Source organism: Peromyscus maniculatus, chromosome 8 (assembly GCF_049852395.1).
Source record: "Peromyscus maniculatus bairdii isolate BWxNUB_F1_BW_parent chromosome 8, HU_Pman_BW_mat_3.1, whole genome shotgun sequence".
Lineage (NCBI taxonomy): Eukaryota > Metazoa > Chordata > Mammalia > Rodentia > Cricetidae > Peromyscus > Peromyscus maniculatus.
In genome coordinates this window covers 72,958,709-72,984,095 of record NC_134859.1, presented here as the reverse complement: position 1 = coordinate 72,984,095, position 25,387 = coordinate 72,958,709, and the positions used below count along the sequence as shown (strand labels likewise).

At 40.2% G+C, this 25,387-nt stretch overlaps 1 protein-coding gene across 1 annotated transcript in view; it reads left to right on the top strand.

Moving 5' to 3' along the window:
- Nucleotides 1-25,387, top strand: part of Brip1 (BRCA1 interacting DNA helicase 1) — a 147,507-nt gene that overhangs the window by 72,000 nt on the left and 50,120 nt on the right. Inside the window, exon 14 of the mRNA XM_006983228.4 lies at nucleotides 2,656-2,817. Within this exon, the coding sequence (XP_006983290.1) occupies nucleotides 2,656-2,817 (162 nt within the window). The remainder of the gene's footprint in view (nucleotides 1-2,655; nucleotides 2,818-25,387) is intronic.

Genomic DNA, 25,387 nt, shown 5'->3' with positions numbered 1-25,387 from the left:
GTGTACAGGTTTGCTTGTCGGGACATTTTTAGTTGCCTGGAAACAACTACTGACATTGGGACCCATAATTCTACGTGTCTCTGTATCTAAGAATTTGCTTTCCAAAATCCCAGAATGTGCCTGTTGAGAAGCATTGTTATCAGCAGTAGTGAGGTGAGGGTACAGGTTCCACATTTCATGCTGCCCTGTTTAGAAGCAGAAGTGAATGTAGGTTAGCAAATTCAGTATCTTTTTTTTTCATAAGATTGCTAGTCTATACTCTAATTAATTATGTTTTCACCCTAATGTACAAAGTCCATTTAACCTGGACTATCATTGAATCATAATAATAATGCATATGTATAGCTGAATAATATTTAAATATTGTCTGTCAGCTTAAAAATTACTCTTAAATCTCAATTATGATTTAAAATATCCATGTGGAATAAAAATGACCATTTTACCATTTTCAAGTGCACAGCTTAACATTACATCTATCCACTTGTTGGCACAGTCAGTCTCAAGAACGTTTTCATTTCTCCTTCCCCACCAGCCGCTAACATTCTCCTTTCTGTTTCTGTGAAGTCTACTGCTCTATCTGGATAATTCTTGTAAGTGGAACTTGTCTTTCTGTGATTGGCTCTTTTTTATTTGTACTTAGCATAACAGCTTGAAGATTTGTGAGTACTCTAGCTGATGGCCTCAGCCTTCATCTGTGGCAGCATGTATCAAATTTATCTGTCTACTGATTTTCTTCACTTCTTTAGAAAAAATATAAACTCCAAGGCTGGAGAGATAGCTCAGCACTTAAAAGTACTTCCTGCTCTTGCAGAGGACCCAGGTTTGGTTCCCAGCACCCACACTGGGTGGGTCGCAGGTACCTGTGACTCAAGCTCCTCCATGGCACCTGCACACAAATACACATGAAGTGAAAAATAGTAAAAATAAATTTAAGGAAAGTTGAGGTGATAGTATTAATTTATATCTTTTTTCTATATCCCTCAGTTGTTAACATTTAGTAATGGTTGCTTCTCCTTCCCTTCTTCCTTCATATGTGTGTACAGATGTCAGTGGAGAGAGAAAAAGTATATTCTGTCTGCAGAGAGGGTCGGAGTGGGGATGCATTCTCTGTCAAGGGTGGAGAGACTGTTTCCTCAGGCAAAATAAACTCATCCAAATGTGAGGGTTTGTGTCCTCAGCATTGGTCGGGTCCTCCCACATATCTCTGCCCCAAGTTATAGGAGCTTTCCTCTTTCCAACCAGCACCCTCACTGTAGCTGCCAACTCCCTTCCAGGCTGGTCAGACATTTGTTTTGTTACGTCTGCCAATCCTATAATGAGGACTTGGGTTGGAGTTTGACAACTTGAGCTCTGGTGGAAGGAGAGAAGATTCTCCTCCAGACACACTTAGAAACCTTTCAATTATTTGTGTGTATCTGGAACCAATTAATTTTATTTTATCACCAAGCTCCGTTTTCTCCTTTGTCACTTTGTCCAGAGATGCTGGAAGCAATCAGCCAGCATTATTGTTTTCTTTATTTTTCTACAAATCATCTTTAAAAGTTTTATGTGTAGAGTCATTAAATTCCTTGTTCCTCACAGGAGGTAAGTTGGGAGTATCGAACATGTTTATCTCAGTAAGATCTTTAAATAGTTCAACCCATGGACTTTTAGCGCTCTCCATGCAATCACCAGAGTCTGTAGTAACTGTAGGTTTCATTGAGTTGGGTAGCCAGCTTCAGATACCACCAAGCCTACTAGAGAATTTCATCCTTAAAATTCTGTTTCTCTAAAACTATTCCTGGTACTACAATCTGTATTCATCATGGTTTTCTAAAGGAACAAAATTGCTAAGAATGAATAAATATTTTAAAATAGGAGTTACAGATTGACTTACAGATATGGTCCAGGTAGTCCGACAATAGCCATCTCACTGAGAGGTTGAGAATCTGGTAGTTGCTTAATCCACAAGGCTGGATGTCTTGGTAGTCCCAGTCTGGAGCTGAAGGCCTGGCAGTTCCTGGAGAGCTACTGGTTTAGGCCTACATTAGAAGCCTAGAGAAGCTGACTGTAATATCAGTGAAGGAATGCCACAGCAACAGGAAAGATGAACTTCTCAGCAAGAGTAAAGGCAGAAGACAGAACCATGTCTTTTTAACTGGGCTGCCACCAGACATTGCCATTCACATTTAGGATGGGTCTTCCTGCTTCAAATCATCTGAGCAAGCAATTCCTACATAGGAGCTTGTGTTTTAGTTAATTCCAGATCCAGCCAGTTGGATAACCAAGATTAACCATCACATAAACTGATTTTTTTTGTTTGTTTTGTTTTTTAATTTTATGTGTGCAAGTGTTTTGGCTGGATGTGTAAGTATACCATGTGCCTGCAGAGGATAAAAGAGGGTGTGGGATCCCCTGGAACTGAAGTTGCTGATGGTTATATCTTAGTAGTTACTGTGAGGATTACAATATTATCCCAGAATTATAATAATTTGATTTTCCATAGGTACCAACCAAATTGTATTTACTTAATTAATGGTATTAAAGAAGATTTCCAGTTTCAAAATAAATTTCTGCTCTTGTTTGGTCATCTTTTTTTATAAATCACTCCCAACTAAATCTTAATTTTTCTGCTTTATTTAGGCGTAACTCTAATACTAAAATATTCATTTCTAGGTTTGGGTTGGTACTGTTGGCTCGGGCCCTCAGGGTCGGAATCTCTGTGCTACCTTCCAGCATACCGAAACATTCGAGTTCCAGGATGAAGTGGGAATGCTGTTGTTGTCTGTGTGCCAGACTGTGAGCCAAGGGATTTTGTGCTTTTTGCCATCTTACAAGGTAAGGAGTTGTTGATTTATTTATTTATTTTTCCTCTAAAAGAAAGATAACAGGATTGCCATGATAAACTTCCTAGAGTGAGAAACAAGGTAATTATGATTCTTCCAGTATCATGTTATTTTATTTATGATGATTGTTGCCTGATAAGTTTATAACTGCTTCACTTAAAAGTCTTAAGTGACTTAGGAAAGATAAGACCCTCTTGTTTTGCTATAAAGACCGTTATATAAGAGGGCTGGCTATTTATATGTGATTTTTATTCTTACAGGCAGCTTGTTATTTTCATAGGAGTCGAAGTGTCCTTTGTTGCCCATTAGTAATTGTGGTGCTTTCTCCTCCCTCCTGCCCTTCCTCATTACGCTGGGGTCAGTCCCAGAGCCTTGTGCATGCTGGGCAAATGTTATTTCACTGAGCTGCATCCCAAGGCTTTTAGTCTTTATGTCTTTTGATCTAACATGGATCTTTTGGCATCACCATATAGTTGGACCATGGTGGTTTAAAACAATTCTGTCAATGTATTTTGATTGAAAAGTTTACTATGTTTATACATAAAATGATACAGTCTACAGGACCCAGTCACAAGGCGCTGGGAGTATTGCCTTCTGTATTATGGCTGTTCTTTTTTTTAAATTAATTAATTAATTAATTAATTAATTTATTTATTTTTGAGAAAGGGTTTCTCTGTGTAGTTTTGGTGCCTGTTCTGGATCTTGCTCTGTAGCCAAGGCTGGCCGCGAACTCACAGAGATCCGCCTGGTTCTGCCTCCCGAGTGCTGGGGTTAAAGGCGTGTGCCACAACCATCCTGCATGGCTGTTCTTACAGTGAATCTCTTGTGAAACCATAAGCTCTCTCCTCTTTGAGTGGGACCTGTCTCAAAAAAGACCCAGCAGTGTGTAAGTTACTGGACACAATATCTCCCGTATGCTGGGTGACTTCCTCCCCACTCTGTGGGACCTTCGGTGAGAGAATCTAGTCTTACAGTCAATAACCTTGGTTCCCACAGCCTAATCTCCGCTCCGTTCCCCGAGACAAACATTAGAAGCCAGTTCCCTGCCATTATCTCCCATTTGGCAGGTCGTGTGGTCAGGAAGGGAGGAGTCCTTCAAATAGATCACCTTTAGGACCTTCAGAGATAAAGGGGCAGCCTGGTCCTGCTTGATTATGGAGAGTGAGTGTCCTAAATTTTCCAACAGCCTGCTTGGGAAAGTGCTAATCTCCAGCTCCACCCTAAAAGCTATTAATTCCCTCCATCTACCCTCATCTCCGTTCATTGATTCAGGATTGTAACCTAGGAATGTAGTATCATGCACGAACGCCCCTTCTCCCTACTTAAAATTTAAAGCCTCCTAATTCAACTTTTCTGCCTCTTAATGCTGTCTGGGTGTCTTTCTGGCCATGCCTCCTTGGGGCCCAAAAGATGCTGACAGTGTCACTCTGGATAACTCCTATCTGCTGCTTGTTCTTGAGAAAAAATTCTAGCTCTGTAACTTTGCAATTGCCAGAGTACAGTTGTGTGTGTATACACACACAAAAACTTTGCAGGACGTAATAAAGAAACTGGCAGAGAGAGAGAGAGAGAGAGAGAGAGAGAGAGAGAGAGAGAGAGAGAGAGTGTTTTTACCCTCAGATCCCTTGAGCCTTACCCTGTTGGTAAGCCTTCCCTCTGAACCCTGAGAGGGCATTGAGGCTGCCTCTCGATAGCCCTTGATAATAAAGCATTAAGCAATAGTAATTAAGAAAGGAGCTCTGCCTCTTTTTTTAAAGAAATGGTTTCACTGTGTAGCCCTGGCTATCCTGAACTCTGTAGACCAGGCTGGCCTCATACTCCCAGAGATCTGTCTGCTTCTGCCTCTCTAGGCTGGGATCAAAGGTGTGTGCCACCAGTCCCAGTTAGTTCAGCCATCTTTCTGTTTTCTTGGTTCTGTCTTTCCCCTCACTAATTGCTCCATCCTTGGTGGTTCTTTCTCTAATCTGTTTTTGTGCTGGCATGCAGTGATTGCCTTCTTGTTTTGTCTTGTGTATATTTTAATAACTGTTTAGATTTATTTATTTTATATCTTTGAATGTGTTGTCAGTATGGATATCTGTACATCACGTGTATCTCTGGTACCCAAGGAGGGCACCAGTTTTTAGACCTCTCCTCTATAGTTGGCATCATGGATGTAACCTGTAATTTTCTTTTCCTTTCTTTCTTTTCTTTTCTTTTTTTTTTTTTAAGATTGATTTATTATGTATACAGTGTTCTGCCTGCAGGCCAGAAGAGGGCGCCAGTTCTCATTACATATGGTTGGGAGCCACCATGTGGTTACTGGGAATTAAACTCAGGACCTCTGGAAGAGCAGCCAGTGCTCTTAACCACTGAGCCACCTCTCCAGCCCAATAACCTGTAATTTTCTAATAGTGGAGCTGACTACACAGAGTAATATATTCCTTTCCACCTTTAGTACAAGACAGCACAGAAGAAAGAAACGTGTTTTCTCTCCACTTGGGAGGCATGAAACCCAAGATCAGATACTGGGCATTTTATTTTCTTCAGCATTGTCTGTCCTAGACTTGTGGTGGCCACCTTTTTGCTGACTTCTTACACAGAACTCGTTTTGTGCCTTAGTGTCCCTGGTATTTCTAAATGTTCGAATGTGCTCTTCTCATGAGAATATGAGTTAGAGTGAGGAGGAGCCTCCCTGCAGAACTCAGTGGAAGTTACTTAGTGAGGTGGCGGGGATTCAGGCTTCACTGTAGAAACGTATGGAACAGTACGGCCCAGAGTTGGAAACAGCTGGGGTCGGGAGATCTAAATGTTATGTGTTGTACTCGTGGTGGGACTTTCTTAGGTGCATTTGTCAAAATTCATCAAGCTTAACATGAATGCATTTTCTAGTATTTCTTAAGAAAGTCATTTTTTTTTCAAGTAGTAAAATGTCAGCCCAAATATGACAAAATTTTGCACTGTAAGCTTCATTACAGTGTGTTTATCTGGAAGGGATTTAAGATCGCCTTACCTAGGAACATGATGTATCTTTTTATTACATGGCACCTTCTTATACCTTACTAAAGTTAAATAGTTAAAGCAACAATACAGCAATACTTTTGTTACTTTTCCTGTTAACCGAGTCGGCAGAGAGTTGAAGAGCGTGTACTGCCTTTGCAGAGGACGGGAGCTTGGTCCCCAGCACTCATATCTGGCAGCTCTCAGCCACCTGTAATTCCAGCTCTAGGGGATCTGGTGTCCTTTTCTGCCCACAGGCACTGGACTCGTGCACATATCCACACATAAAAATAATCAGAAATAAGGAAAATCTTAAATTTCTTTTAAAAATGTGGGCAAACTAATACACCTATTCATTAAAACAAGCGATGTTTCAGTATTGATGAATAACAAGAAAAAAATCACTTTTTGATATTATAATCTGTACTAAAAACTGAGACTTGTTAGTACAAGTTGACATGTCTCATTTTCAGGTAGGTCAGTTTTGTAGTTCATATTTCCAACAGTCTCCTACTTCATGACACTCAGTGTTTGGTCTGACAGACACAGGAGATAAGCAGGGGTTTAATGAAGCAAAGTATAAGAAGGATATTAAAGAGTTTTAAATGGCCAAAGAAAATAAATTTTGTTTTTAATGAAGGGTTATAATGTGTATTGGTGACAGCTTTTCAGAATGTTATTAACATACTGATACCAAACATCATCCAAAAGCTGTGACATAATTGTCACACTTAATAAGGTGTTATTCTGGTCTTCTGTCTTGTGATGTAGAGTTTTAAATCGGGCTGGCAGTGGTGGCACACACCTTTAATCCCAGCACTCAGGAAGCAGAGGCAGGCGGATCTCTGAGTTTGAGGCCAGCCTGGTCTACAGAGCGAGTTCCAGGACAGGCATGAAAACTACATGGAGAAACCCTGTCTTATAAAAACCAAAACCAAACAAAACAAAACCAACAACAAAAACAGAGTGTTAAATCATCTCTAATAGCGTTGTGAATAGTCAAGAGGTCAGTAGCTGTGAGGATGATTAACCTTCCATGGGAGACAGTGGCAGAGTGATCCCATTGGCTGCACCTTGCTTAGCTGTATCTTACTGTAGACAAGCTGGTGTTATGGTCACTAATGGTTTTTATCTTAGCCATAGTTAAAAGTACCCTTTACTGCTAGGAAATTCTGTTTTGTTTTGGGGTTGGGGGGGGTTGTTTGTTCGTTGTTTTTTGAGAGGTTTCTGTGTGTAGCCCTGACTGTCATACAACTCACTCTGTAGACCAGGCTGGCCTTGAACTCAGAGAGATCCACTTGCCTCTGCCTCCCGAGTGCTGGAATTAATAGCATGTGCCATAACCACCTGGTAAGCACCCTATATTTCTAAGCAATTTTTACTTATTCTTTTTACAAGGTTGTTTTGATATTAACATTAACACTGCTACTTTACCATAAATATACTTTTTAATATACTGTCCCCTTATTTCCTAACCACTGAAAAAAATTCTAAAAATGTTACATATTGTAATATTATAATAAAAGTATTAGAGTTTTCCAGGAAACTAGAACAGGGAGAAGGGCAGAGAAGGAAATGATGGTTCTGTGCTGTAGTGAAAAGCTGTGCTTCCTACCTTTTAGGAAGGCCTCCTGCACTACCAGAGTTAACAATTTGAATGCTATGTTTTGGGATACAACATCACAGAAGCGTGCAGAGATGCCTAGACTTCTTGTGGCCTAGGCATGTTGGCATACATCATAAATACATTTCCCAAATAAATAAAAATCAAAGCTAAGCTTTTAAATATTGATTAAAATTCCATTGCACTTGTAAATTTTACTTTTAAACATATTTTTCATGCCATGTAGTTGTACAGATGGTCTAAAAAAGCTTACAATATGTGGTGTGTGTGTGTGTGTGTGTGTGTGTGTGTGTGTGTGTAAAGGAGGCTAAATGCCATACTAAAAATTACCTCATCCTTAGACATATAAAGTAAAATTCATGAAGCTTTGAGATTATGGGTCATATTCATAGCAGTTGCTTGGTTTTAAACAGAGGTATTCCTTCTGAGGACTTGATATTCCTTCAGGAGGAAAAATATGCTTCATTGACTCATAAACCTAAGCTAGTTCCTATACTCTTTTTTTTTTTTTTTTTTTTTGGCTGGAGAGACAGCCGTGGGTGCTGGGAACCGAACTCTTATATTTTTGGTTGTGAGCCTAGCCTTTAACGGCTGAGCCATCTCTCCAGCCCTAGTTCCTATACTCTTAACTACTCTTTTTGATCACTATTAGTTTTTTGTCAAAATCTTGAATTTTTGAAGATATAGAAGCCTGATGACTTTTCCCTTTAAATTGTTTTTAATGTCATCAGTCTTCTGTTACAGTTTGATGGAAGTGTCCCTCACAGGCTTGGGTGTTGAGCACCCGTTTCCTAGTCAATGTGTCTATTTTCAGAGGTTCTGGGAACTTTGGGAGGTGGAGCTTAGCCAGAGAAAGATGGTTCCACAGGAACATATCATTGGGAACTCTTGCCTCGGGCATCTTTCTCTTTGCTTTTCTCATTCTACTTTGAAAGGACTTCACCCTGCTGCCTTAATGTTCTGCCCAAGCACATAATGCTGGGCAACCTGCGAAACCGTGAGCTAAAAGAAATCTTCCCCTTTTAAATTCTCTCAGGTACTTTAGTATTGGCTTCATAAAAATAACTAACATAGAGAAGTGGTATCAGAGAACCAGGTAATTGCCTTAGGATAATGCTTTGGTACACTGGTTTAATAAAATGCTGATTGGCTAGTAGCTAGGTAGGAAGTATAGGCGGGATAAGCAGACATGGGGAATTCTGGGAAGAGGAAGGCTGAATCAGGAGATGCTGCTAGCCGCTGCCAGAAGAAGCAAAATGTAAAAGTACTGGTAAGCCGCGAGCCATGTGGCAAAGTATAGATTAATAGAAATGGGTTAGTTTAAGATATAAGAGCTAGCTAGTGAAAAGCCTGAGCCATTAGGCCATCTCATTTGTAAATAATATAAGCCTCTGTGTGTTTATTTGGGTCCGAGCGGCTGAGGGACCAGTGGGTGAGAGAGATTTGTCCTGACTGTGGGCCAGGGGGAACACAGGAACTTTCAGCTACAGGTAATTGCTTTGATTGATCTGATCAGATGAGTCTTTATACCTGAAATTGTTTTATAGGAGACATTTGTAAGCAGCTCAATGAACAGTTCCAGTGAGGGCTTAGCAGACCAGAATGTCTCATAGAAATCAAGGTGGGCAAGGCTGCAGGAGCTGTGCTGGGAAGTAGACTGGAGGCCTTTCAGGTTGTTCTGAGACTTTGACTGTGGCAGTAATGGAGAATTAATTTGGTAGAAGACATTTCGAGACAGAATTGCTTTCAGGCTATGGCATTTTTATTCTTGGAAGCTTTATAATGAGAGGTTTACAGTGAGAATTGGGAGCAGAAAGTGTAGTAGAAAGATTTGAAAAATACTCAGTTTGGTCAGAAAACAAGCATATTTAAATTCATGGAAAGAAGGACTCTTAATTCCCACTGTAAACCAGGCTAAAATTAACTTGGTTCCAGGAAGCAGAAATTTCAACTCATCTGAAAAACTCTGTCTTGAGAAGACAGCACACCACCCAAGAAAGGGCTGCCTAAGAAAGTGTCTTCTCTGCTCAGCCACACAGCTTCTCAGAGGCCACTGCTCTCATGGTGCAAGGGAGCGTGAGTGCTTGAGTTGGCTGCGGACCACGGCTTCATTTGCTGGGTTGATACTCATTTGCAGGCATACAAAATGCAAGAGTGCAGTGTCATGAGTGCTGCCATGCCTGGTTTTGTTTTTGTTGTTTTCATGTGATGCTGGTAAGTGAACCTAGGGACTTGTGGATGCTAAGCAAGTAGTTGTCCACTGAAGCCCCGCTACATCCTTTGAGATGAGTCCTTGCCCAAGTTGGCCTTGAACTTGTGGTCCTCTTGCCTTTGCCTCCCAGATGCTAGGATTACAGGTATGAGTCACCACATCTGGCCTCTTCCACCAACCTGTCTTTCAAAATACTTTCCTGGAAAGTAAGGCAGATGTGAATAGAGTTGGATCCCTTAGGCGGTCTCTGAGGAAGAGTTGTATGCAGATAAGAGTGTGAAATCTAAGCTGCAGTGGAAACCCCACGATGTTAGGAGACTCAAAGAACAAAAATACTTGCCAAAGAGAGCCAGTTGCATGGGTGGAACCAGCCAAGTGAGAGGCCTTGTAGGCTGCAGGCAGCTAGGCCATCTGACTGAAGTTGCCTAAAGCCTTTGGAGCTGACATCATGACACTTTGTGTCCCCAGGTACAGGACATGGAACTACAGAATTTAACATTTGCCTTACTAGGTTTCAGTCCTGTTTGAGTCGCATCCTTCCTTTCTATGAAGCCCAAATTCCATTTGAAGTATGAATTTTAACTCAGTGTTATGTATGTTGATAGTCTGTAACTTGGTTTATATAATTTGTGTAGGCACTTGTAGCTAAGAGTTTGTCCTGACCCTCAGGGAAAGCTTTGAATTTAAATTTTTGAACAATGTTGAAACTGTTAAGACTCTGCAGTCCTTTGGGGATGAACTAATTGCATTTTGTGTTATGACATGGCCATGAGTCTTTGAGGAACAGGAGTGGAATGTTATGATCCTAAAGTGGAATTCCCCGAAGGCAGATGTCCTGAACACTTGGTCCCCAGTTGGAGATGTAAGTGTAGGTTTTGAAACATTAGGGGGTGGGGTCTTGTAGACTCTTCTCTCCCTGTCCTGTTTCCTTTCAAACCTCATGTCACACAGTCCTGTCACCGTGATGTTCTGTCCAAGTGCATGAGGCCAAACAGGCGTGGATTCAACCCTCTGAAACTATAAATCATAAGCCAAAATAATTCTTCTTTTTGACAGTTTAGCTCTCCTCTCAGCTAGTTTTGATCACAGCTGAACAAAGTAACTAATAGAATCTTCTTTTAAAAAGTTCTTTTATAGCCGGGCAGTGGTGGTGCATACCTGTGATCCCAGCACTAAGGAGGCAGAGTCAGGTGGATCCCTGAGTTCCAGGACAGCCAGGGCTGCATGAGAAACACTGTCTCAATAAATAAATGAATGAATGAATGAATGAATGAATGAATGAATGAATGAATGAATGAATGAAATTAAAAATCTTTTTACGGTGTAAGTCCCAACCGTATAATTCACTCATTTGAAGTATAGAACTTTAGGTTGGAGAGGTAGCTTAGTGGTTAAGAGTGGTCACTGCTCTTTTAAAAGATCTGTGTTCCATTCCCAGCACCTGTAGCAGAAAATAGGATGCTTTCTGGCCTCTGCAGGCACTTGCATGAATGTGATGCACATGAAGTCATGTAGGCACAAACACGTAACCATAAAAGTAAATAAACAAATGAACCTTTGAGAGTGGAGATATGTCTTAGCGATTAAGAGACTTGGGTTCATCTTCCAGCTCCCACATGGCAGCTTACAACATTTGTGCATCCAGTTCCAGAAGTTCCGATGCCTTCTTCCGACCTCTGTGAACACCAGACCCTCACATGGTTCATAGATGTCCATGCAGGGAAAACATACATATAAAATAAATCTGAAAAATAAAGTGTAGAACTCAGTAGTTACTCATACATTCACAAAATGGTGAGCCATCACCACTATCAAATCACAAAGTTTTTTTTTCTGACTACAAAAGGAAATTCCGTACAATCATTAGCAGTCACTCTCTAGTTCTACCTTCTACCCCTGTAAGCACCCTCCTATTACTGCTTTTCCGGAACTGTCTCCTTCGGTGTTTCCGTATTAGTGGAATTATATAGCAAGTGGCCTTTGTGTCTGGATTCTTTTTTGTTTGTTTGTTTTTCGAGACAGGGTTTCTCTGTGTAGCTTTGCACCTTTCCAGGATCTCTCTCTGTAGACCAGGCTGGCCTCGAACTCACAGAGATCCGCCTGCCTCTGCCTCCCAAGTGCTGGGATTAAAGGCGTGTGCCACCACTGCCCGGCTTGTGTCTGGATTCTTGACTTAGCGTGTTTGCAGAGTTCTTTGTAGTAGAATGTCAACGTGTTTTTAATGGCTGGACAATACTTTCTACTGTCAACTTGTTAGGGATGTGGCTTTAGCACAGTAGTAGAGCACTTGCCTAGTTCCGTGTATTTGCATTTTGAGTGTTAAATGTACCTTTTGTAAACAACATATAGTTGGATTTTTTTTAAATCCAATTCTCCTAATCTGTGTTTTTACAGGAACATTTATTTGTTCTACATGCAATGTGATTACTAATGGGGTGTTGATAATAAGCACCATTTGCTATTTGTTTTCTTTGTGTTTGATGTTTCTTTTCCCTTCTGTGCTAACTGGGCATTTTCTAGTGTGCCAGGTAAACTTTTCTAATGTACCATTTAGATTCCCTTGGCCTGTTTCTTCGTTTATTTAAGACTTGCTCTCCCTGTGTAGATCTGGCCAGTTGGAACTGTCTCTGTAGACTTGTCTGGCTTTGGAGCAGTCTTCTGCCTCAGCTTTCTAGATACTGGGATAACAGGCATGTACCACTTAGGGGTGTGTGTGTGTGTGTGTGTGTGTGTGTATTTCTGTCTGTCGGTCTGTCTTTTGCCCACTTAGTAACAGTTCTGGAAATTTAATTAACACCTTGAATTATTATGATACTATTTAGATTAATGCTAATTTATTTTCAGTAATATGCAAAAGCTTTGATTCTACTAGCTGTGTTCTGTACCACTTACTTTATATTACTGTTCTAGAAATCAGGAGAAGAGTTATAGGCATGAAATTAACTTACACTGCCTTTTAAGTTTACTTAAGTAATTATCTGTACCAGTGCTTCTCAGTTCTTTTTGGTATTTTGAGATAGGTCTCATTATGTAGCCCTGGCTGGCCTAGCATTTGCTATATAGACCAGGCTAACCTCAAACTCTGAGAGCTCCACCTGCCTCTGCCCCCTGAGTGCTAGGATTAAAGGTGTGCACCACCATGCCCAGCTGCTTTTTAGTTCCTAGTGTGGACTTGAGTTACTCTGTAAAGTCACCTGATCCAGGGTCTCACATGTGCTGTACACTCCCAGTGAACTATTTCTGTCCTAAAATAGATGCTTAGAGTCCGTCTTACAGCTGTTACACTGGAAGCCTGCTGCAGTGGTAGGTGTAGGGAAGGAAGCATCACAAGTCTTTCTTAGTACCGGACTGCCCCGAGTTATGGGAGAGGCTTCGAGCCTATTTCAGAATGGTTACTTTTCCTTTTCTTGCCAGGAACCAGGAACATTTTTCTTGGCTCTTTAGTGTCAGAGCTGTGGGGATCCTGGAAGTAATAGCTTCAAAAACATGGCAGCCTCCGTAGACTATAGCCCCTAGAGCTCCTTGCTTTCAGACGGTCCACATTCATCCCAGCAGTTTCTCAAAATCGTCTTTCAGTTGTTCCTGCCACCTTATGGCTTGAGTTTATTGCTCCTACTAAACACACCTCCGTTGAGATTCTCTGCATGTGCCTTTCACTCAGTTTCTGGATGGCAATTTGTTCTGACCTTAGTTCTCAGTTGGGTTCCACAAAAATTACTCATTTTTAATGTGGTTTGCTTTTCTCTTATTGTATGGCAGGCAATGATGAGCTCTAAGCTCTTTATATATTGGAGCTGGATTTGTAAATCCTAATTTTAATCTTTGGGAAAAAAATGCATTTTTTTTTCCAGCCGAGTCTCATAGTGTTCCTACAGTTTACTTGAAAGACCAGACTAGTTACACTTCCTCCAACAGACAGTCCAGTGACTAAACTTATCAAATGTACTGCCCTTCCAGTGGAGTTGAACCCTGAAAATGCAACAGAAAAAGTCTGTATTAGAATTTCTTGCAGAACAATATTAGGGACCAGGATTGAAATATAGAAGGGGGGATTGTATTGGTTTTTTTGCTGTTTCATAACAAACTACCACTAATTTAGTACTTACAAAAATGTACATTATCTGGGTCAGGAGTCTGGGCATGGCCTGGCTGTGTTCTGTTTAATGTATCGAAAGACCATGTATCAGGAATCAGTTGGGGCTGTGGTCTTGGCAGAGGTTTGATTGGGGAGTCGCTTCCAGGAGCCCTCATTTATCTCACTGTGGTTTTAGAGCATTGGTAGCCTACTGCAGGAGTGGTAGGAATCCTACGGGCTGTTGATGACACTTCTTCCAATCTCAAGACTTAATCCTCCAGTTTAGAAAAGAGTTGGAATAAAGATTTGTTACTCTGCTAACGAGAGTGATACAAATAGAATGGTACTGACGAGGTGCTGTGAGATGGCAAAAGTGAGTGGAACAGAATCGCTGTCCAGAAATGCTTGTTGAAATGAACGTACGAATGGACTCCTCTTTATTCCAAGTCTCTCTTTGTCTTGGTTTATTTGACAGAATCTTGATTTGTGGCCCAGGGTACTACAGACTCACCATGCAGCTCATGCAGGCTGGTTTCTTGATCACGGTGCTGAGATTTGAGGCCTGTGCCATCATGCCAGGCCCAAGTCTTTCTTATAACATTTGAAATCATAAATATTTTATAACCACAAACTAAAATTCTCTGATCAGTAGATCTTAATTCTATATACTAATATTTATTCTAGTCTAAGAAAAAACTTAATATTTTGATTAGATTTCTTTAAAATACCAAACTATTGAGAACTGTGTTTATAATACATTTATAATACTTTCTGAAAAATCTGATTTTAGTTCTTTCTTTTTAATTGATTGAGGAAATAATTACTGGTTACATACTTTGTGCAAAGGACTTTGCTAAGCCACGTTAAAGATTTGAACATGTATTGCTGGGCATGGTGAAACATGCCTTTAATCCTAACACTCAGGAGGCAGAGACAGGTGCATCTCTGAGCTTGAGGCCAGCCTGGTCTACATACCAAGCTCTAGGACAGCCAGGGCTATATAGAGAGACCCAGTCTCCAAAAAAAGGGGGAGTGAGGGGAACTCAACCATGAACCAGTTATTGTCTTTTTGAGATCTCTGTTTTGTTGTAGTATAAAATAGGTGCCTATATCCATACGACACCTGGCATAAGTAAGGAAGAATCAGAGGTTTCCACTTGTGGACATGGGGACATCATAGTCAGTGTTTCATCATCAGACTGATCCTAAGGGAAGCTATTTAAAAAGAGCGAAGGTTTATTTGTGCCTGTGGTTTCAGGGGGTCCAGTCCATAGTTGGCCATCTGCATTGTTTGGAGCCACTGGTAGTCTAGAGACATAAAAGATCATGGCAGAGGAGCAGTTTACGGGAAGCTTGTCGTGGCCCTCAGTCTATTAGATGGTATGAGCCATATTTAGGTTTATGACTCTGTAAATGCCCTCACAGACTCACCCGAAGTTAGGCTTTACTAATCTAAGCATCTTGCAGGCATCTTTGGGAGTAGAGAGGATAGCATTCTAGACTAAAGAGACAGCATCAGCAAAATAACAGAAAATACTTTAAAATTTTAAAAATTACCTATTATTTGTGTGTTTGTATGCACACACATGTGCATGATATGTATGTGTGGGTACATTTGCCACAGTATCCATGTGGAGGTCAAGGGATAACTTTGTGGAGTGTTTTCTCTCCTTCTGCCCCTCCATGAGTTCTGGAGATCAGACTCAGGTCCCCAGGCTCATTCAACAAGTGTCTTTACCTGCCCAGCCATCTCTCCAGCCCAGAGAAAATTTCTTATAGTTTAACTTAGCCTGTGTGAAAAGGAGAATACTGGAAAAGAGATTGCAGTTTTCATAAAAGAAACATAGAAAGACCTCTAAAGCTTTCAAAGCAGACGCTTCAATAGTAAATACTTTTCCCCTGTATTCTAAACTGGATTACTTGTGTAAGTGTTAAGCTTAGAGCATTACTCAAACCCCCTCCCAAGCATGTTGCTTTTAGAGCCTGCTAGAGTTACTAGACATCACAAGTTTTGTGAAGAATGCCATTCTTCCCCCAAGATCAATTTGATTTTGACTCTATTGTTTAACTTGGTAGCACCACTGCCGTAGAAGTCACTGAGAGATCATTTTTATGGGTTGAAGACTTGAAGCTCTTTTTATGGCTGGTAAGATTCCATGGAATAACTTTGAAAAGAAATTCTCTGGTGCCAGAAGCAGCTTGGATCTTTTTCTCTCTGTTGTAGACTTCGACGTTCCTTTACGTTTTTATGACTAAGTTACATGGCCTTGCAGAACAGCATTTTGTTCACCATGGAATGCTAAAGAATAAAACACAGTTCTTCTGTTCAGTCTCTATTAAGAGTTTTTATATGTATAATTTAGCATTAAGTTTTTATGTGGAGAAATTTGCAATGCTCCTAGTTTGATGTTTGCTATTTTTAAACTAATCTAAAAGAGAAACTAAATTGCTACATCCAAGTTTTTTTATTACTATTATTTAGATGTTTGAAATGTCTGTAGGTAGAACACTACTTCTGTCTTAAGTAGAAGAAATCTTAATGGTGTTTAGGGTTGTGGTGAGGTGATTGGTTAGAGGTTAAGTGTATATAATTCAACTTATCTGCTACCTAACAATAGACATTTGCACACTTGTGTTCTTTCCTGTGGTCCCTGGAAAATAGTTGGTGAATACATACCACTTTTTGGTAAAATAGCTAAAATAGTTTGGTTAAGGGGTGGCCTCGGGGCTTCTAAGTTGAGCCTTTGTTCCTGGCACTTCTCACCCAGGCTGCTGGGAACCTCACTGAAACTTTATGGCATCCCACCTACCAAAGATAGAAGGCTTAGTGGTATACCCAGTCAGTCCCCAGCCTGAGTTCTGACCCTGCTACAGACCCAGACTGTAAGAGTGTGAAGCGGAACTGGGACCTAGGTCCCTCACCTTGATCCATGACCCTCATCTCCCCAGTCCCCTTCTCTGAGGGTCACCTATCCCTTCTAGGTCTCTGTTGATGGCCTCTAATTTTTTGCTCTGTTTTTCTCCACTTTTCCCTTTCTCTTTCTCAAATTCTTTTCCCCTCATTTTAAATTTTCCTCTCGTTTCCCCCCCTTTCTGTCTCTTATCTTGTTGTATTGGTTATATATTTTGATTATTAAGCTCTTAGTGGTTGCAACTGTTTCCTTCCAAATCTATAAGTTGTCTCTTCAGTCAGTAAGAAGTTTCTTTATTGTTTCATGCCTTCCGTCTTTATAGATCATTGTTAGCATGTGGAGACACCACAGATGTTTTTCTTTCATTGTGTGTGTGAGCTAGAACCCAGGACTTTGCACATGTTAGGCAGGCAGACTCTGCCTCCACATCCCTTTCAGCCCATACTACAGATTTGTGTTGAATTTGTATCCTGCAACTTTGATTTTTTTTTTTTTAGGGTTTTTGTTTTGTTGGTGATATTAGAGTTTTATACATATAAATTTATGTTCTTAGCAAAGAGAAACAATTTCAGTCCTTCCTTTCATATGTCTTTGGATATCATCTTTTGTGTCTTTCTCCTGATTAAATGCCCTGACAAGGACTTCTAGTACAGTGCTGAATAAATGTGGCAAGAATGGAAACCTCATGTTCTTCCAGATGGTACCAGAAAGGCTTGCACTTTTCTGTCACGTATGATATTAGCTGTGGCTTTACCATATATGTGCTTTACTGTGTTGTGGTACATTCTTTCCATGTCTGTTTTGACAAGAACTTGAATTTTGTCAGATGTTTTTTCCTCATCTAATGAGAAGGCCATGTGGTTGTATTTGTCCTTCGGTCTATTAAATTGATATATCCTATCTATGAATGTGAGCATGTTGAGCTACCCCTACTTCCCAAAGTACTTCTATGATTGTGGTGACCGTAATCTTGAACTTGGGTTGCAACATTTTGCCCAGAAATTTTGCTCCTGTGTTTATTAGTGATACTCACCTATGTTTGCCTTCGGTATCAAGGTAGTGCTGTTTTGTTAAGAGTTTAGGAGTACTCCCAATTTTTTTTTTGAAGGATTAGCATTAGTGAACTAATTAGTTCACTTTAAGATATTTTATGCAATTCAAAATGAAACCAATGAACATCCTGGGCTTTCCTTTTGATAGGATATTTTTTGGTTACCTAGTTAGCCTTCTTATCAGCTATAAATCTATTTTCTGATTTTTTTTTCCATTGATATATTGAATGTGTCTAGGACCAGGTGTGTAACTGTTGACAGTAATCCCCTACAACCCTCTGATTTCTGTGCCCTCAGTCTAATGCCATCAGTTTGATTTCTGGTTTTGAGTCTTCTCTCTAAATTATCTAAAGTTTGATTTATTTTATCATTTCAACATCTCAATTCTTCTTTTGTTGATTTTTCTTCATGGTTTCTAGTTTCTGTTTCATTCATGTTTATTTTTAGATAAATAAGAATGTAAGGAACATCCACTCTAATTTATTAAAACAGTTTTAGTTCACATATAATCTAACAAGGAGTGTTCCAAAATCATTTATGCCCTGGTCTTTATTATTTCCTTCTGCTTGTACTTAATTATATATTTATATCAAACAAGTATATCAAGCATATATGCTCCTGAGAAGCAGTGTTTAGTCATTTCTTTTACTCATTCCCTCCCCCTTTTCCTCCCTTTCTTAGTAGTGCTGTGCTGGAACTCGGCCCATGAATACGAGGCAAACTTGAGCTACAGTCCTGCCTGGGTGTATGTGCATTGCTTTGGGTTGGGTTTTTGTTTGTTTGTTTTTTCTGTTTGTTTGTTTTGTTGCTTTGATTTGTTCTTTTTAGACAGTGGTCCTGGCTGTCCTGGACCACTGGCCTCGAACTCAGAGATTCACCTGCCTCTACCTCTGAAGTGCTGGGACTAAAGGCATGTATCACCACCTCCTGACATCTTACTTTATATTTTTATGTGTCTAATTTTGGATACACACATACACATACACACACACACACACACACACACATATGCACACACACACAAATGTTTGTCTCTGTCTCTTTATAATATTTTTTTTATTTATTTTTGAGATTATATTACGATTACATCATTTTCCCCTTCAAACCTTCCTATACCATCACCACCCCCAGTCTTTTAAATCCATGACATCTTTTTTCATTAATTGTTGTTACATGCATGTATATGTATATTACTAAATATAACCTGCTTGGTCTGTATATTGTTAATTCTGTGTGTGTTTTCACAGACGACCATTTGGTATTGGATAATCAATTAATGTGCTCTTCTTTTTTTCAGAAAGAATATTTCGCCCTCTCTCAGCATTCTTGAGTTGTTTGTAGTTCTTTGTGTGGGATTGAGGCCTGTGGTCTTTCACCATCCACTTTGGCATGTCTGTTGTTATCCTTGTTGGCTCATGTTTAAGCAATCATATTGGCGAGACTTTATAGGTGTAGTTTCTGACATTCCTGGGATACATAATCTCATAGCAGGCTCCCCGATCCTCTGGCTCTTACCTTATTTCCACACCACCCCCCTTCTGTACCGTTCCCTAAGCCTTAGGTATAGGAGTTGTTTTGTAGATGTATCCATTGATACTGTGCTCCGCGGCTCTGCATTTTGATTGGTTGTGGTTTTCTGTAACGGTCTCTGTTGTAAAGAGATGTTTCCTTGATGAGAGGTGAGGACTACGCCTTTCTGTGGGTATAAGGGACAAATGTTTAGAATGTAGTTAGGGATATGCTGGTTTAGTAAATTATAGTAATTTAAAGTGTGTGTGTGTGTGTGTGTGTGTATAAAAATTTCACACAATGTGTTTTCATTATATTTGCTCCTCACCCAACTCCTCCCAGGCATCCCTCCTTTCCTACCCACCTAAACTTGTGTCTTTTTTTTTTTTTTTAAACCCATGAAGTCTGATTTTTCTACTCATATATTTTTAGGTATGTGATCTTCCCTTGGGGCATGATCAGCTTACCCAGAAGCAACAATACTCAGAGTAAACTGATTCTCCCTCTGTCAGTTGCCGCTAGGGGTGGGACTCTATGTCCACTTCCCCTCGCTACACTGGGATTTGGTCTGGGGTCTGGGGTGAGCTTGCCTGTGGTGTGTGCATGCTGTCAGTCACTGGGAGTTCATATGTTCAGCTGCTCTGTGTGTCTAGAGGATACTGTTTCCTTGTTTCCATCCACTGTCTCTGGTTCTTACATTCTTTCTGCCCCCCCTCTTCTGCAGTGACCCCTGAGCCTTGGAAGGAGGGGATCTTTTTGCATGCCTTCCTTATTTTTATATGCCCTTTAAGGGGAGGTAATTCTCTTCTATGCAGCATATAGTTAGGGTTTTTTTCTTTTAATTTCTTTTTTTAAACAGGGTTTTGAACTCTCTGACTCTTGAATGCTGGGATTAAAGGCATGCACCATTATACTGAGCCCTGGGTCATCTATTTTCTGCATTCATTCTCTATGACTTTTTATTATATAGTCATTTATACTCATGGTAATTATTGGTACTTGTGTTAGCTTTCTATCATTGTGATGAAATTCCTGAGAGAAATTATTATTTTTTGTTTGTTTGTTTTTCGAGACAGGGTTTCTCTGTGTAGCTTTGCGCCTTTCCTGGAACTCGCCTTGTAGACCAGGCCAGCCTCGAACTCACAGAGATCTGCCTGCCTCCCAAGTGCTGGGATTAAAGGCATGTGCCACCACTGCCCGGCATGAGAAATAATCTCGTGCTTTCAGAGGTTTTAGTCTGTGATCACTTTGCCAGATTGCTCTTAGGCCTATGGCAGGGCCTCATGGCAGAAGCCCTTGATGGAGAGCTGCTCACCTCACGGTGTCTAGAAAGCAAGAACAAGGAAAAGAAGAGCTCAGGAACCCAGATGCTCTTCAAGGTTGTAAAAGGAGTGACCTGTTTCTTCCAGCTAGGCCTTTCTGCCTTACCAACCAAGCCTTGAACACCTGAGACTTTGGGTGACATGTATGTTCTAGCCATCACAGTAGGTTAGGACTGGCTGCTGTCTTTTTCTGATTTGTTCTGGTTATTTTGCAGAAACTTTGTCTCCTCTCTTGCTGATGCCTTTTGTGGTCTGTGATTCTCCTTATTGGCATGATGCTTTGATGCTTCTGTTTTCTGTCTTCTGTTTAAACCTGTTTTCTGTCATGTAATATTTTCACTATTTTTTGTTACAGTTTTCTACATTGTGAAATGATGTTTTTTCCAAGTAGTGTCCCTTTGGATTGCATGGTATCAGGTTTTCGGCAGATTCAGTCTGACAATATCTGACAGTAGTAACTTAGGAAACATTGAAGTATTTGCTTCTCACTCCCCTGTTTTTCCCAGCCTATAGTCTGTGTTATTTCTCACAATGTAACTGCACTATCACATTCTAATTAACATTAGTTCTTGTCTTTTTACAGAAGTATAGAACATAGTTGATTTTTTTTAGCCTGTACTTAATCTTACAGAGTCAAACATACAGTTTGATTTTTGTGTGAATAAATTTATACATCCAGATTTCATCCAACATTTACTAAACCATCACTTCTTAAATTAACAAAAATGGTCAAATATATATATATATATATATTGACTATATGTTTAATGCATGCATTGATATGAATCTGCTGTTCATCAATGTTGATGAATTCAGAATCCATTTTTCAAAGTTAGAAATTTCTTCCATGCATAAATAAATAGCCATAAGTTCCTAGATTCTGTTCAAGAAATTTCAATGAGCTAGATTGTCCCTCAAAATATGTGAGTTACTTCATAAATACTGTTTTCGTTTTTTTTTTTAAGTTCACATTGTAAATATTGTGCTTTCCTATGTATCCGAGAGAGTATAAGATCACCTGTTCTCAGTAGTACAGTTCTAACATCTTCAGACTCCTTGGTCTTTTAACCTGTTAGTAAGAAGAATACGCCTATTCAGAGAATTTCGGGATATTTTGTTTCTGTTTAGATTGCCAAAGTCTGCAGTGAATTTTATATTCACTTCAGGGTAGTATCTGCCCATATTTTTCCTCCAGGTATACTATTGACTGCGTGAGTATTTGAGAATTTAACCCTGAAATGTTGAAGTCAGAGTGCTAGGTCAAGTGTAACTACATGGGGAGGTGCATAAGTAAAAATTACTGTTTGAGGTCTTTTTATAGTTTACAACTGAATACTGAAAATTAAGGCTATACTCATTTTATGGTAACTAAACATGTTGTTTAAAAAAACTAATTTTTCATTTTTATTAGTATTTAAAGATATTCTTATTTCTAACATACCACCCATAGATATATATCACCTGAATAAAAGGAAATATTTCTCAAATATTAATACCTCATGAAATGAATAGCAAAGAACCATCTTCAGATGGAAAAATATGATTACATTTTACCTATGAAGCAAATTATGTGAATAGGATTATATGAGATAGTCTATTTAGGCAGGACTATTAAATACATTAGGACTTGAGTCCTGGCTATTAAAGTGAGTAAATGGCAATGTTATGAAGAGAAACACATGCCAAAAAACATTTTCCAAAGGGCTAGGATTGTAACAATACCAGTAATGAGGGCAAAGAGGTCTTAATGCAATTTGCACTTTCTAAAGTTTCAAAAAGAGACTCTGAGTTAGTGTGTTATTAATGTACTGAACATCTGGTGCTGCGTAAAAGCTGTGGATGTTGGACAAATGCAGGAGTCTAACTTATTGCCTCCCTCGTGACATGCTGGTTTTAAGAAGCTTGAAAAAGTGAAATGACAATATCCAGATAAGACACAGGCCTTCCAAAGTACTCTTAATTTGTGAGATGTGACTTTTTCAGAAACTTGCCTCTAAGGCTCACGAATCCAAGCAATGTGAACAGCAGTTGGTAAACTCAGTCAGCTCTGTCATTGTGTGTCAGCTAGTCTCTATGACGAGTATTTACGTTTTATGAACTATAAAAATAACTTAGAAATACCTTGTGTTTCTTCTCATGTAGTAAGCCTGGAAAACAGAGGCAGGTCTGTGTCCACGGACTTTCCTTTAAGCTGTCTGATTGCTGGGTACCTAGTTACGATATTCAAGAGACCGTAGCAACTGAATTGTGGATGCAGCCACTCCGAGACTCCTCTGGCAAGAGGGAAACAGTTACTGTTTACATGTGCCCTGTCCCTTCAATGAGAACGGAGAAGCTGTAGACGGAGGGGTGGGGTGAGAAGAGCTAGGAAAAAAGGGAGGGCGGAAAGGAAGAGAGAGACTAATGGACTCCCCACCAAGCCTCCAGCCTGAGTTCGTGCCCCGTAACATGGCACTTCTCCTTCTCCCTCCATCCCTGTTGTTGTCTTACTAAGCACTTGACTGTTCCTTCGCAGAAGACTGTGGACCGGGCCTTGTAGGTGTGGGGTTTTGGTTTATCTGTTTGTCTTGTTTTTGTTTTCGCCTCTCTTTATTCTCCTTCTTGATTGGTCATTCGTTTGAACTTCGTTGATTATTAAGTTCATCTAACATATTTATTGAGCATTTTCTACATGTGACGTGTTCCAGTATCAGCCAGTCACCAGAGTTAAACAGAAAAAAGGCGTATTGCCTTCTTTACATTTCCAGGGATGAGAGGTTGAAAGTAAACTGGGTATAAACAGATACAGCTATGCTAGATAATGTTATGGACTGGATGTGTGTGTGTTCACGAACCTATGTGGCAGTCCTAACCCCCAGTGTGGTTACATTTGAAGATGGGACAAGCTTCCAAGGACGTACTTCAGGTCCTATGAAGACCTGAGGATGGGACCCTGGTCTCTTAGCATTAGTGTCTTCGAACTAAGAGGCACAAGAGAGACCATGTGAAAGGCCATGTAAGGACATGGAGAAAAGGAGGCCATCTATGTGACAGGAAGCGAACCCCCCCCTTTCTAGAAATCACGTTGACCACCATCTTGATTTTGTATTTCCCATTCTCTAGGACTGTGAAAAATACATTCTGTTGTTCAGTCACTTAATCTGTGACATTTTGTTATAGCAGCTCAAGGGGTCTGATACAGTTATGTAGAAAACTAAATGAGAAGGAGAAAAAGAATTCTGGGGAGATAGAGAGGTGGTTTATAATTCTGATAGAATGATTTAGGAAAGTTTGTTTGAGAAGGTGACATTGAATAAAGGTCAAGGAGGGAAGGGAGGAAAGGAGGAAGGGAACAGTTTGGATTGCTGAGGGATGCTCAGGTGGAAGAACCTTGTACGAGGAAAGGCTAGTGTACCTGTAGTAGTGTGTGAGCTGAATAGAGGACTAGAGGTCAGAGAAGAGGCCAGGGTAAAACCTTAGTGCACTAAGGCTTTGGATTTGATCCTGAGTACGGTAGGAACACGCCTTTGGAGGTACTGTCTGCAGCAGCCTTTGTATCCCAGGCTGGCTTTGAACTGTTGTGTAGCTAAGGATGAGCTCGAGCTGCAGCTCTTTCTGTGCCTCCACCTCCTGAGTACTGGGATTACAGCTGTGCACCGCTGCTTTTGATTTATGCTTTGCTGGGCATAGAACTTTGTGCATGCTAGACAAGCATCCTGCCGGAAGCCACATACCCGGCCCCAGCCCTAGTTTTTAAAGGATTGTACCAACTGCTAAGCAGGAAAAGGGGGGACTTCAGAAAACATAGGAAGAAACAAGGCAATAGTTTAACAATCGAGTGAAGCAAGGTGACTGGTGATGATTGGTGACTTAGGGACATGGTAGCAGCAAAGTTATTGAGAAATGTTTACAGTCTAGGTATTATTGGAAGATTAATCTGACAGGACTTACTAGTGGCTTAAATGCTCAGTGATAGTAAGAAGGTAAATTTTAGGGCTGGAGAGATGGCTCAGCAGTTAAGAGCACTGGCTGCTCTTCCAGAGGACCTGGGTTCATCCACATGGCAGCTCACAACTGTCTGTAACTCCAGTTCCAGGGGATCTGACACCCTCACACCAATACACATAAGATAAATTTAAAAAAAAAAAGAAAGAAAAAGAAGGTAGGTTTCCTTGTTGGAACTGTGGTGGTATTGTGTTCCCCAAAATATTGTGTACCTTAATAAACTTATCTGGGGTCACAGAACAGAAAAGCCACTAGATACTTAAGATAGGCAGTGATAGCACACGCCTTTAATCCTAGCATTCCAGAGGCAGAAATCCATGTGTTCAAGGATACACCCAAGCATGGTGACTCACGCTTTTAATCTCAGAAATGGAGCCTTTAATCCCAGGGAGTGGTGGTAGAAAGCAGAAAGGTATATAAGACGTGAGGATCAGAAACTAGAAGCATTTTGGCTGATTAAGCATTCAGGCCTCTAGCAGCAGTTCAGCTGAGACCCATTCTGGATGAGGACTCAGAGGCCTCCAGTCTGGGGAAACAGGATCAGCAGAGGATCCGGCGAGGTGAGGTAGCTGTGGCTTGTTCTGGTTCTCTGATCTTCCAGTTCACCCCAATACCTGTCTGAGGTTTGATCTTATTAATAAGAACTTTTTAAGATTCATGCTACATGGAACTATTTTTTTTCTAAGAGTTATTTTTATGTGTATGGATAGTGTGTGTGTGTGTGTGTGTGTGTGTGTGTGTGTGTGTGTGTGTGTGTGTGTGTTTATGTCTGGATAGCTTATCGATTTGTTGAAGCTTGGGTATTTCAATCTTTTACTATCACCCTGTTGTTGTATGTTCTGTCACTATTCGCTGGAAATACTTGGGGTTTTCTTAAGCAGGCTTGTATAAAT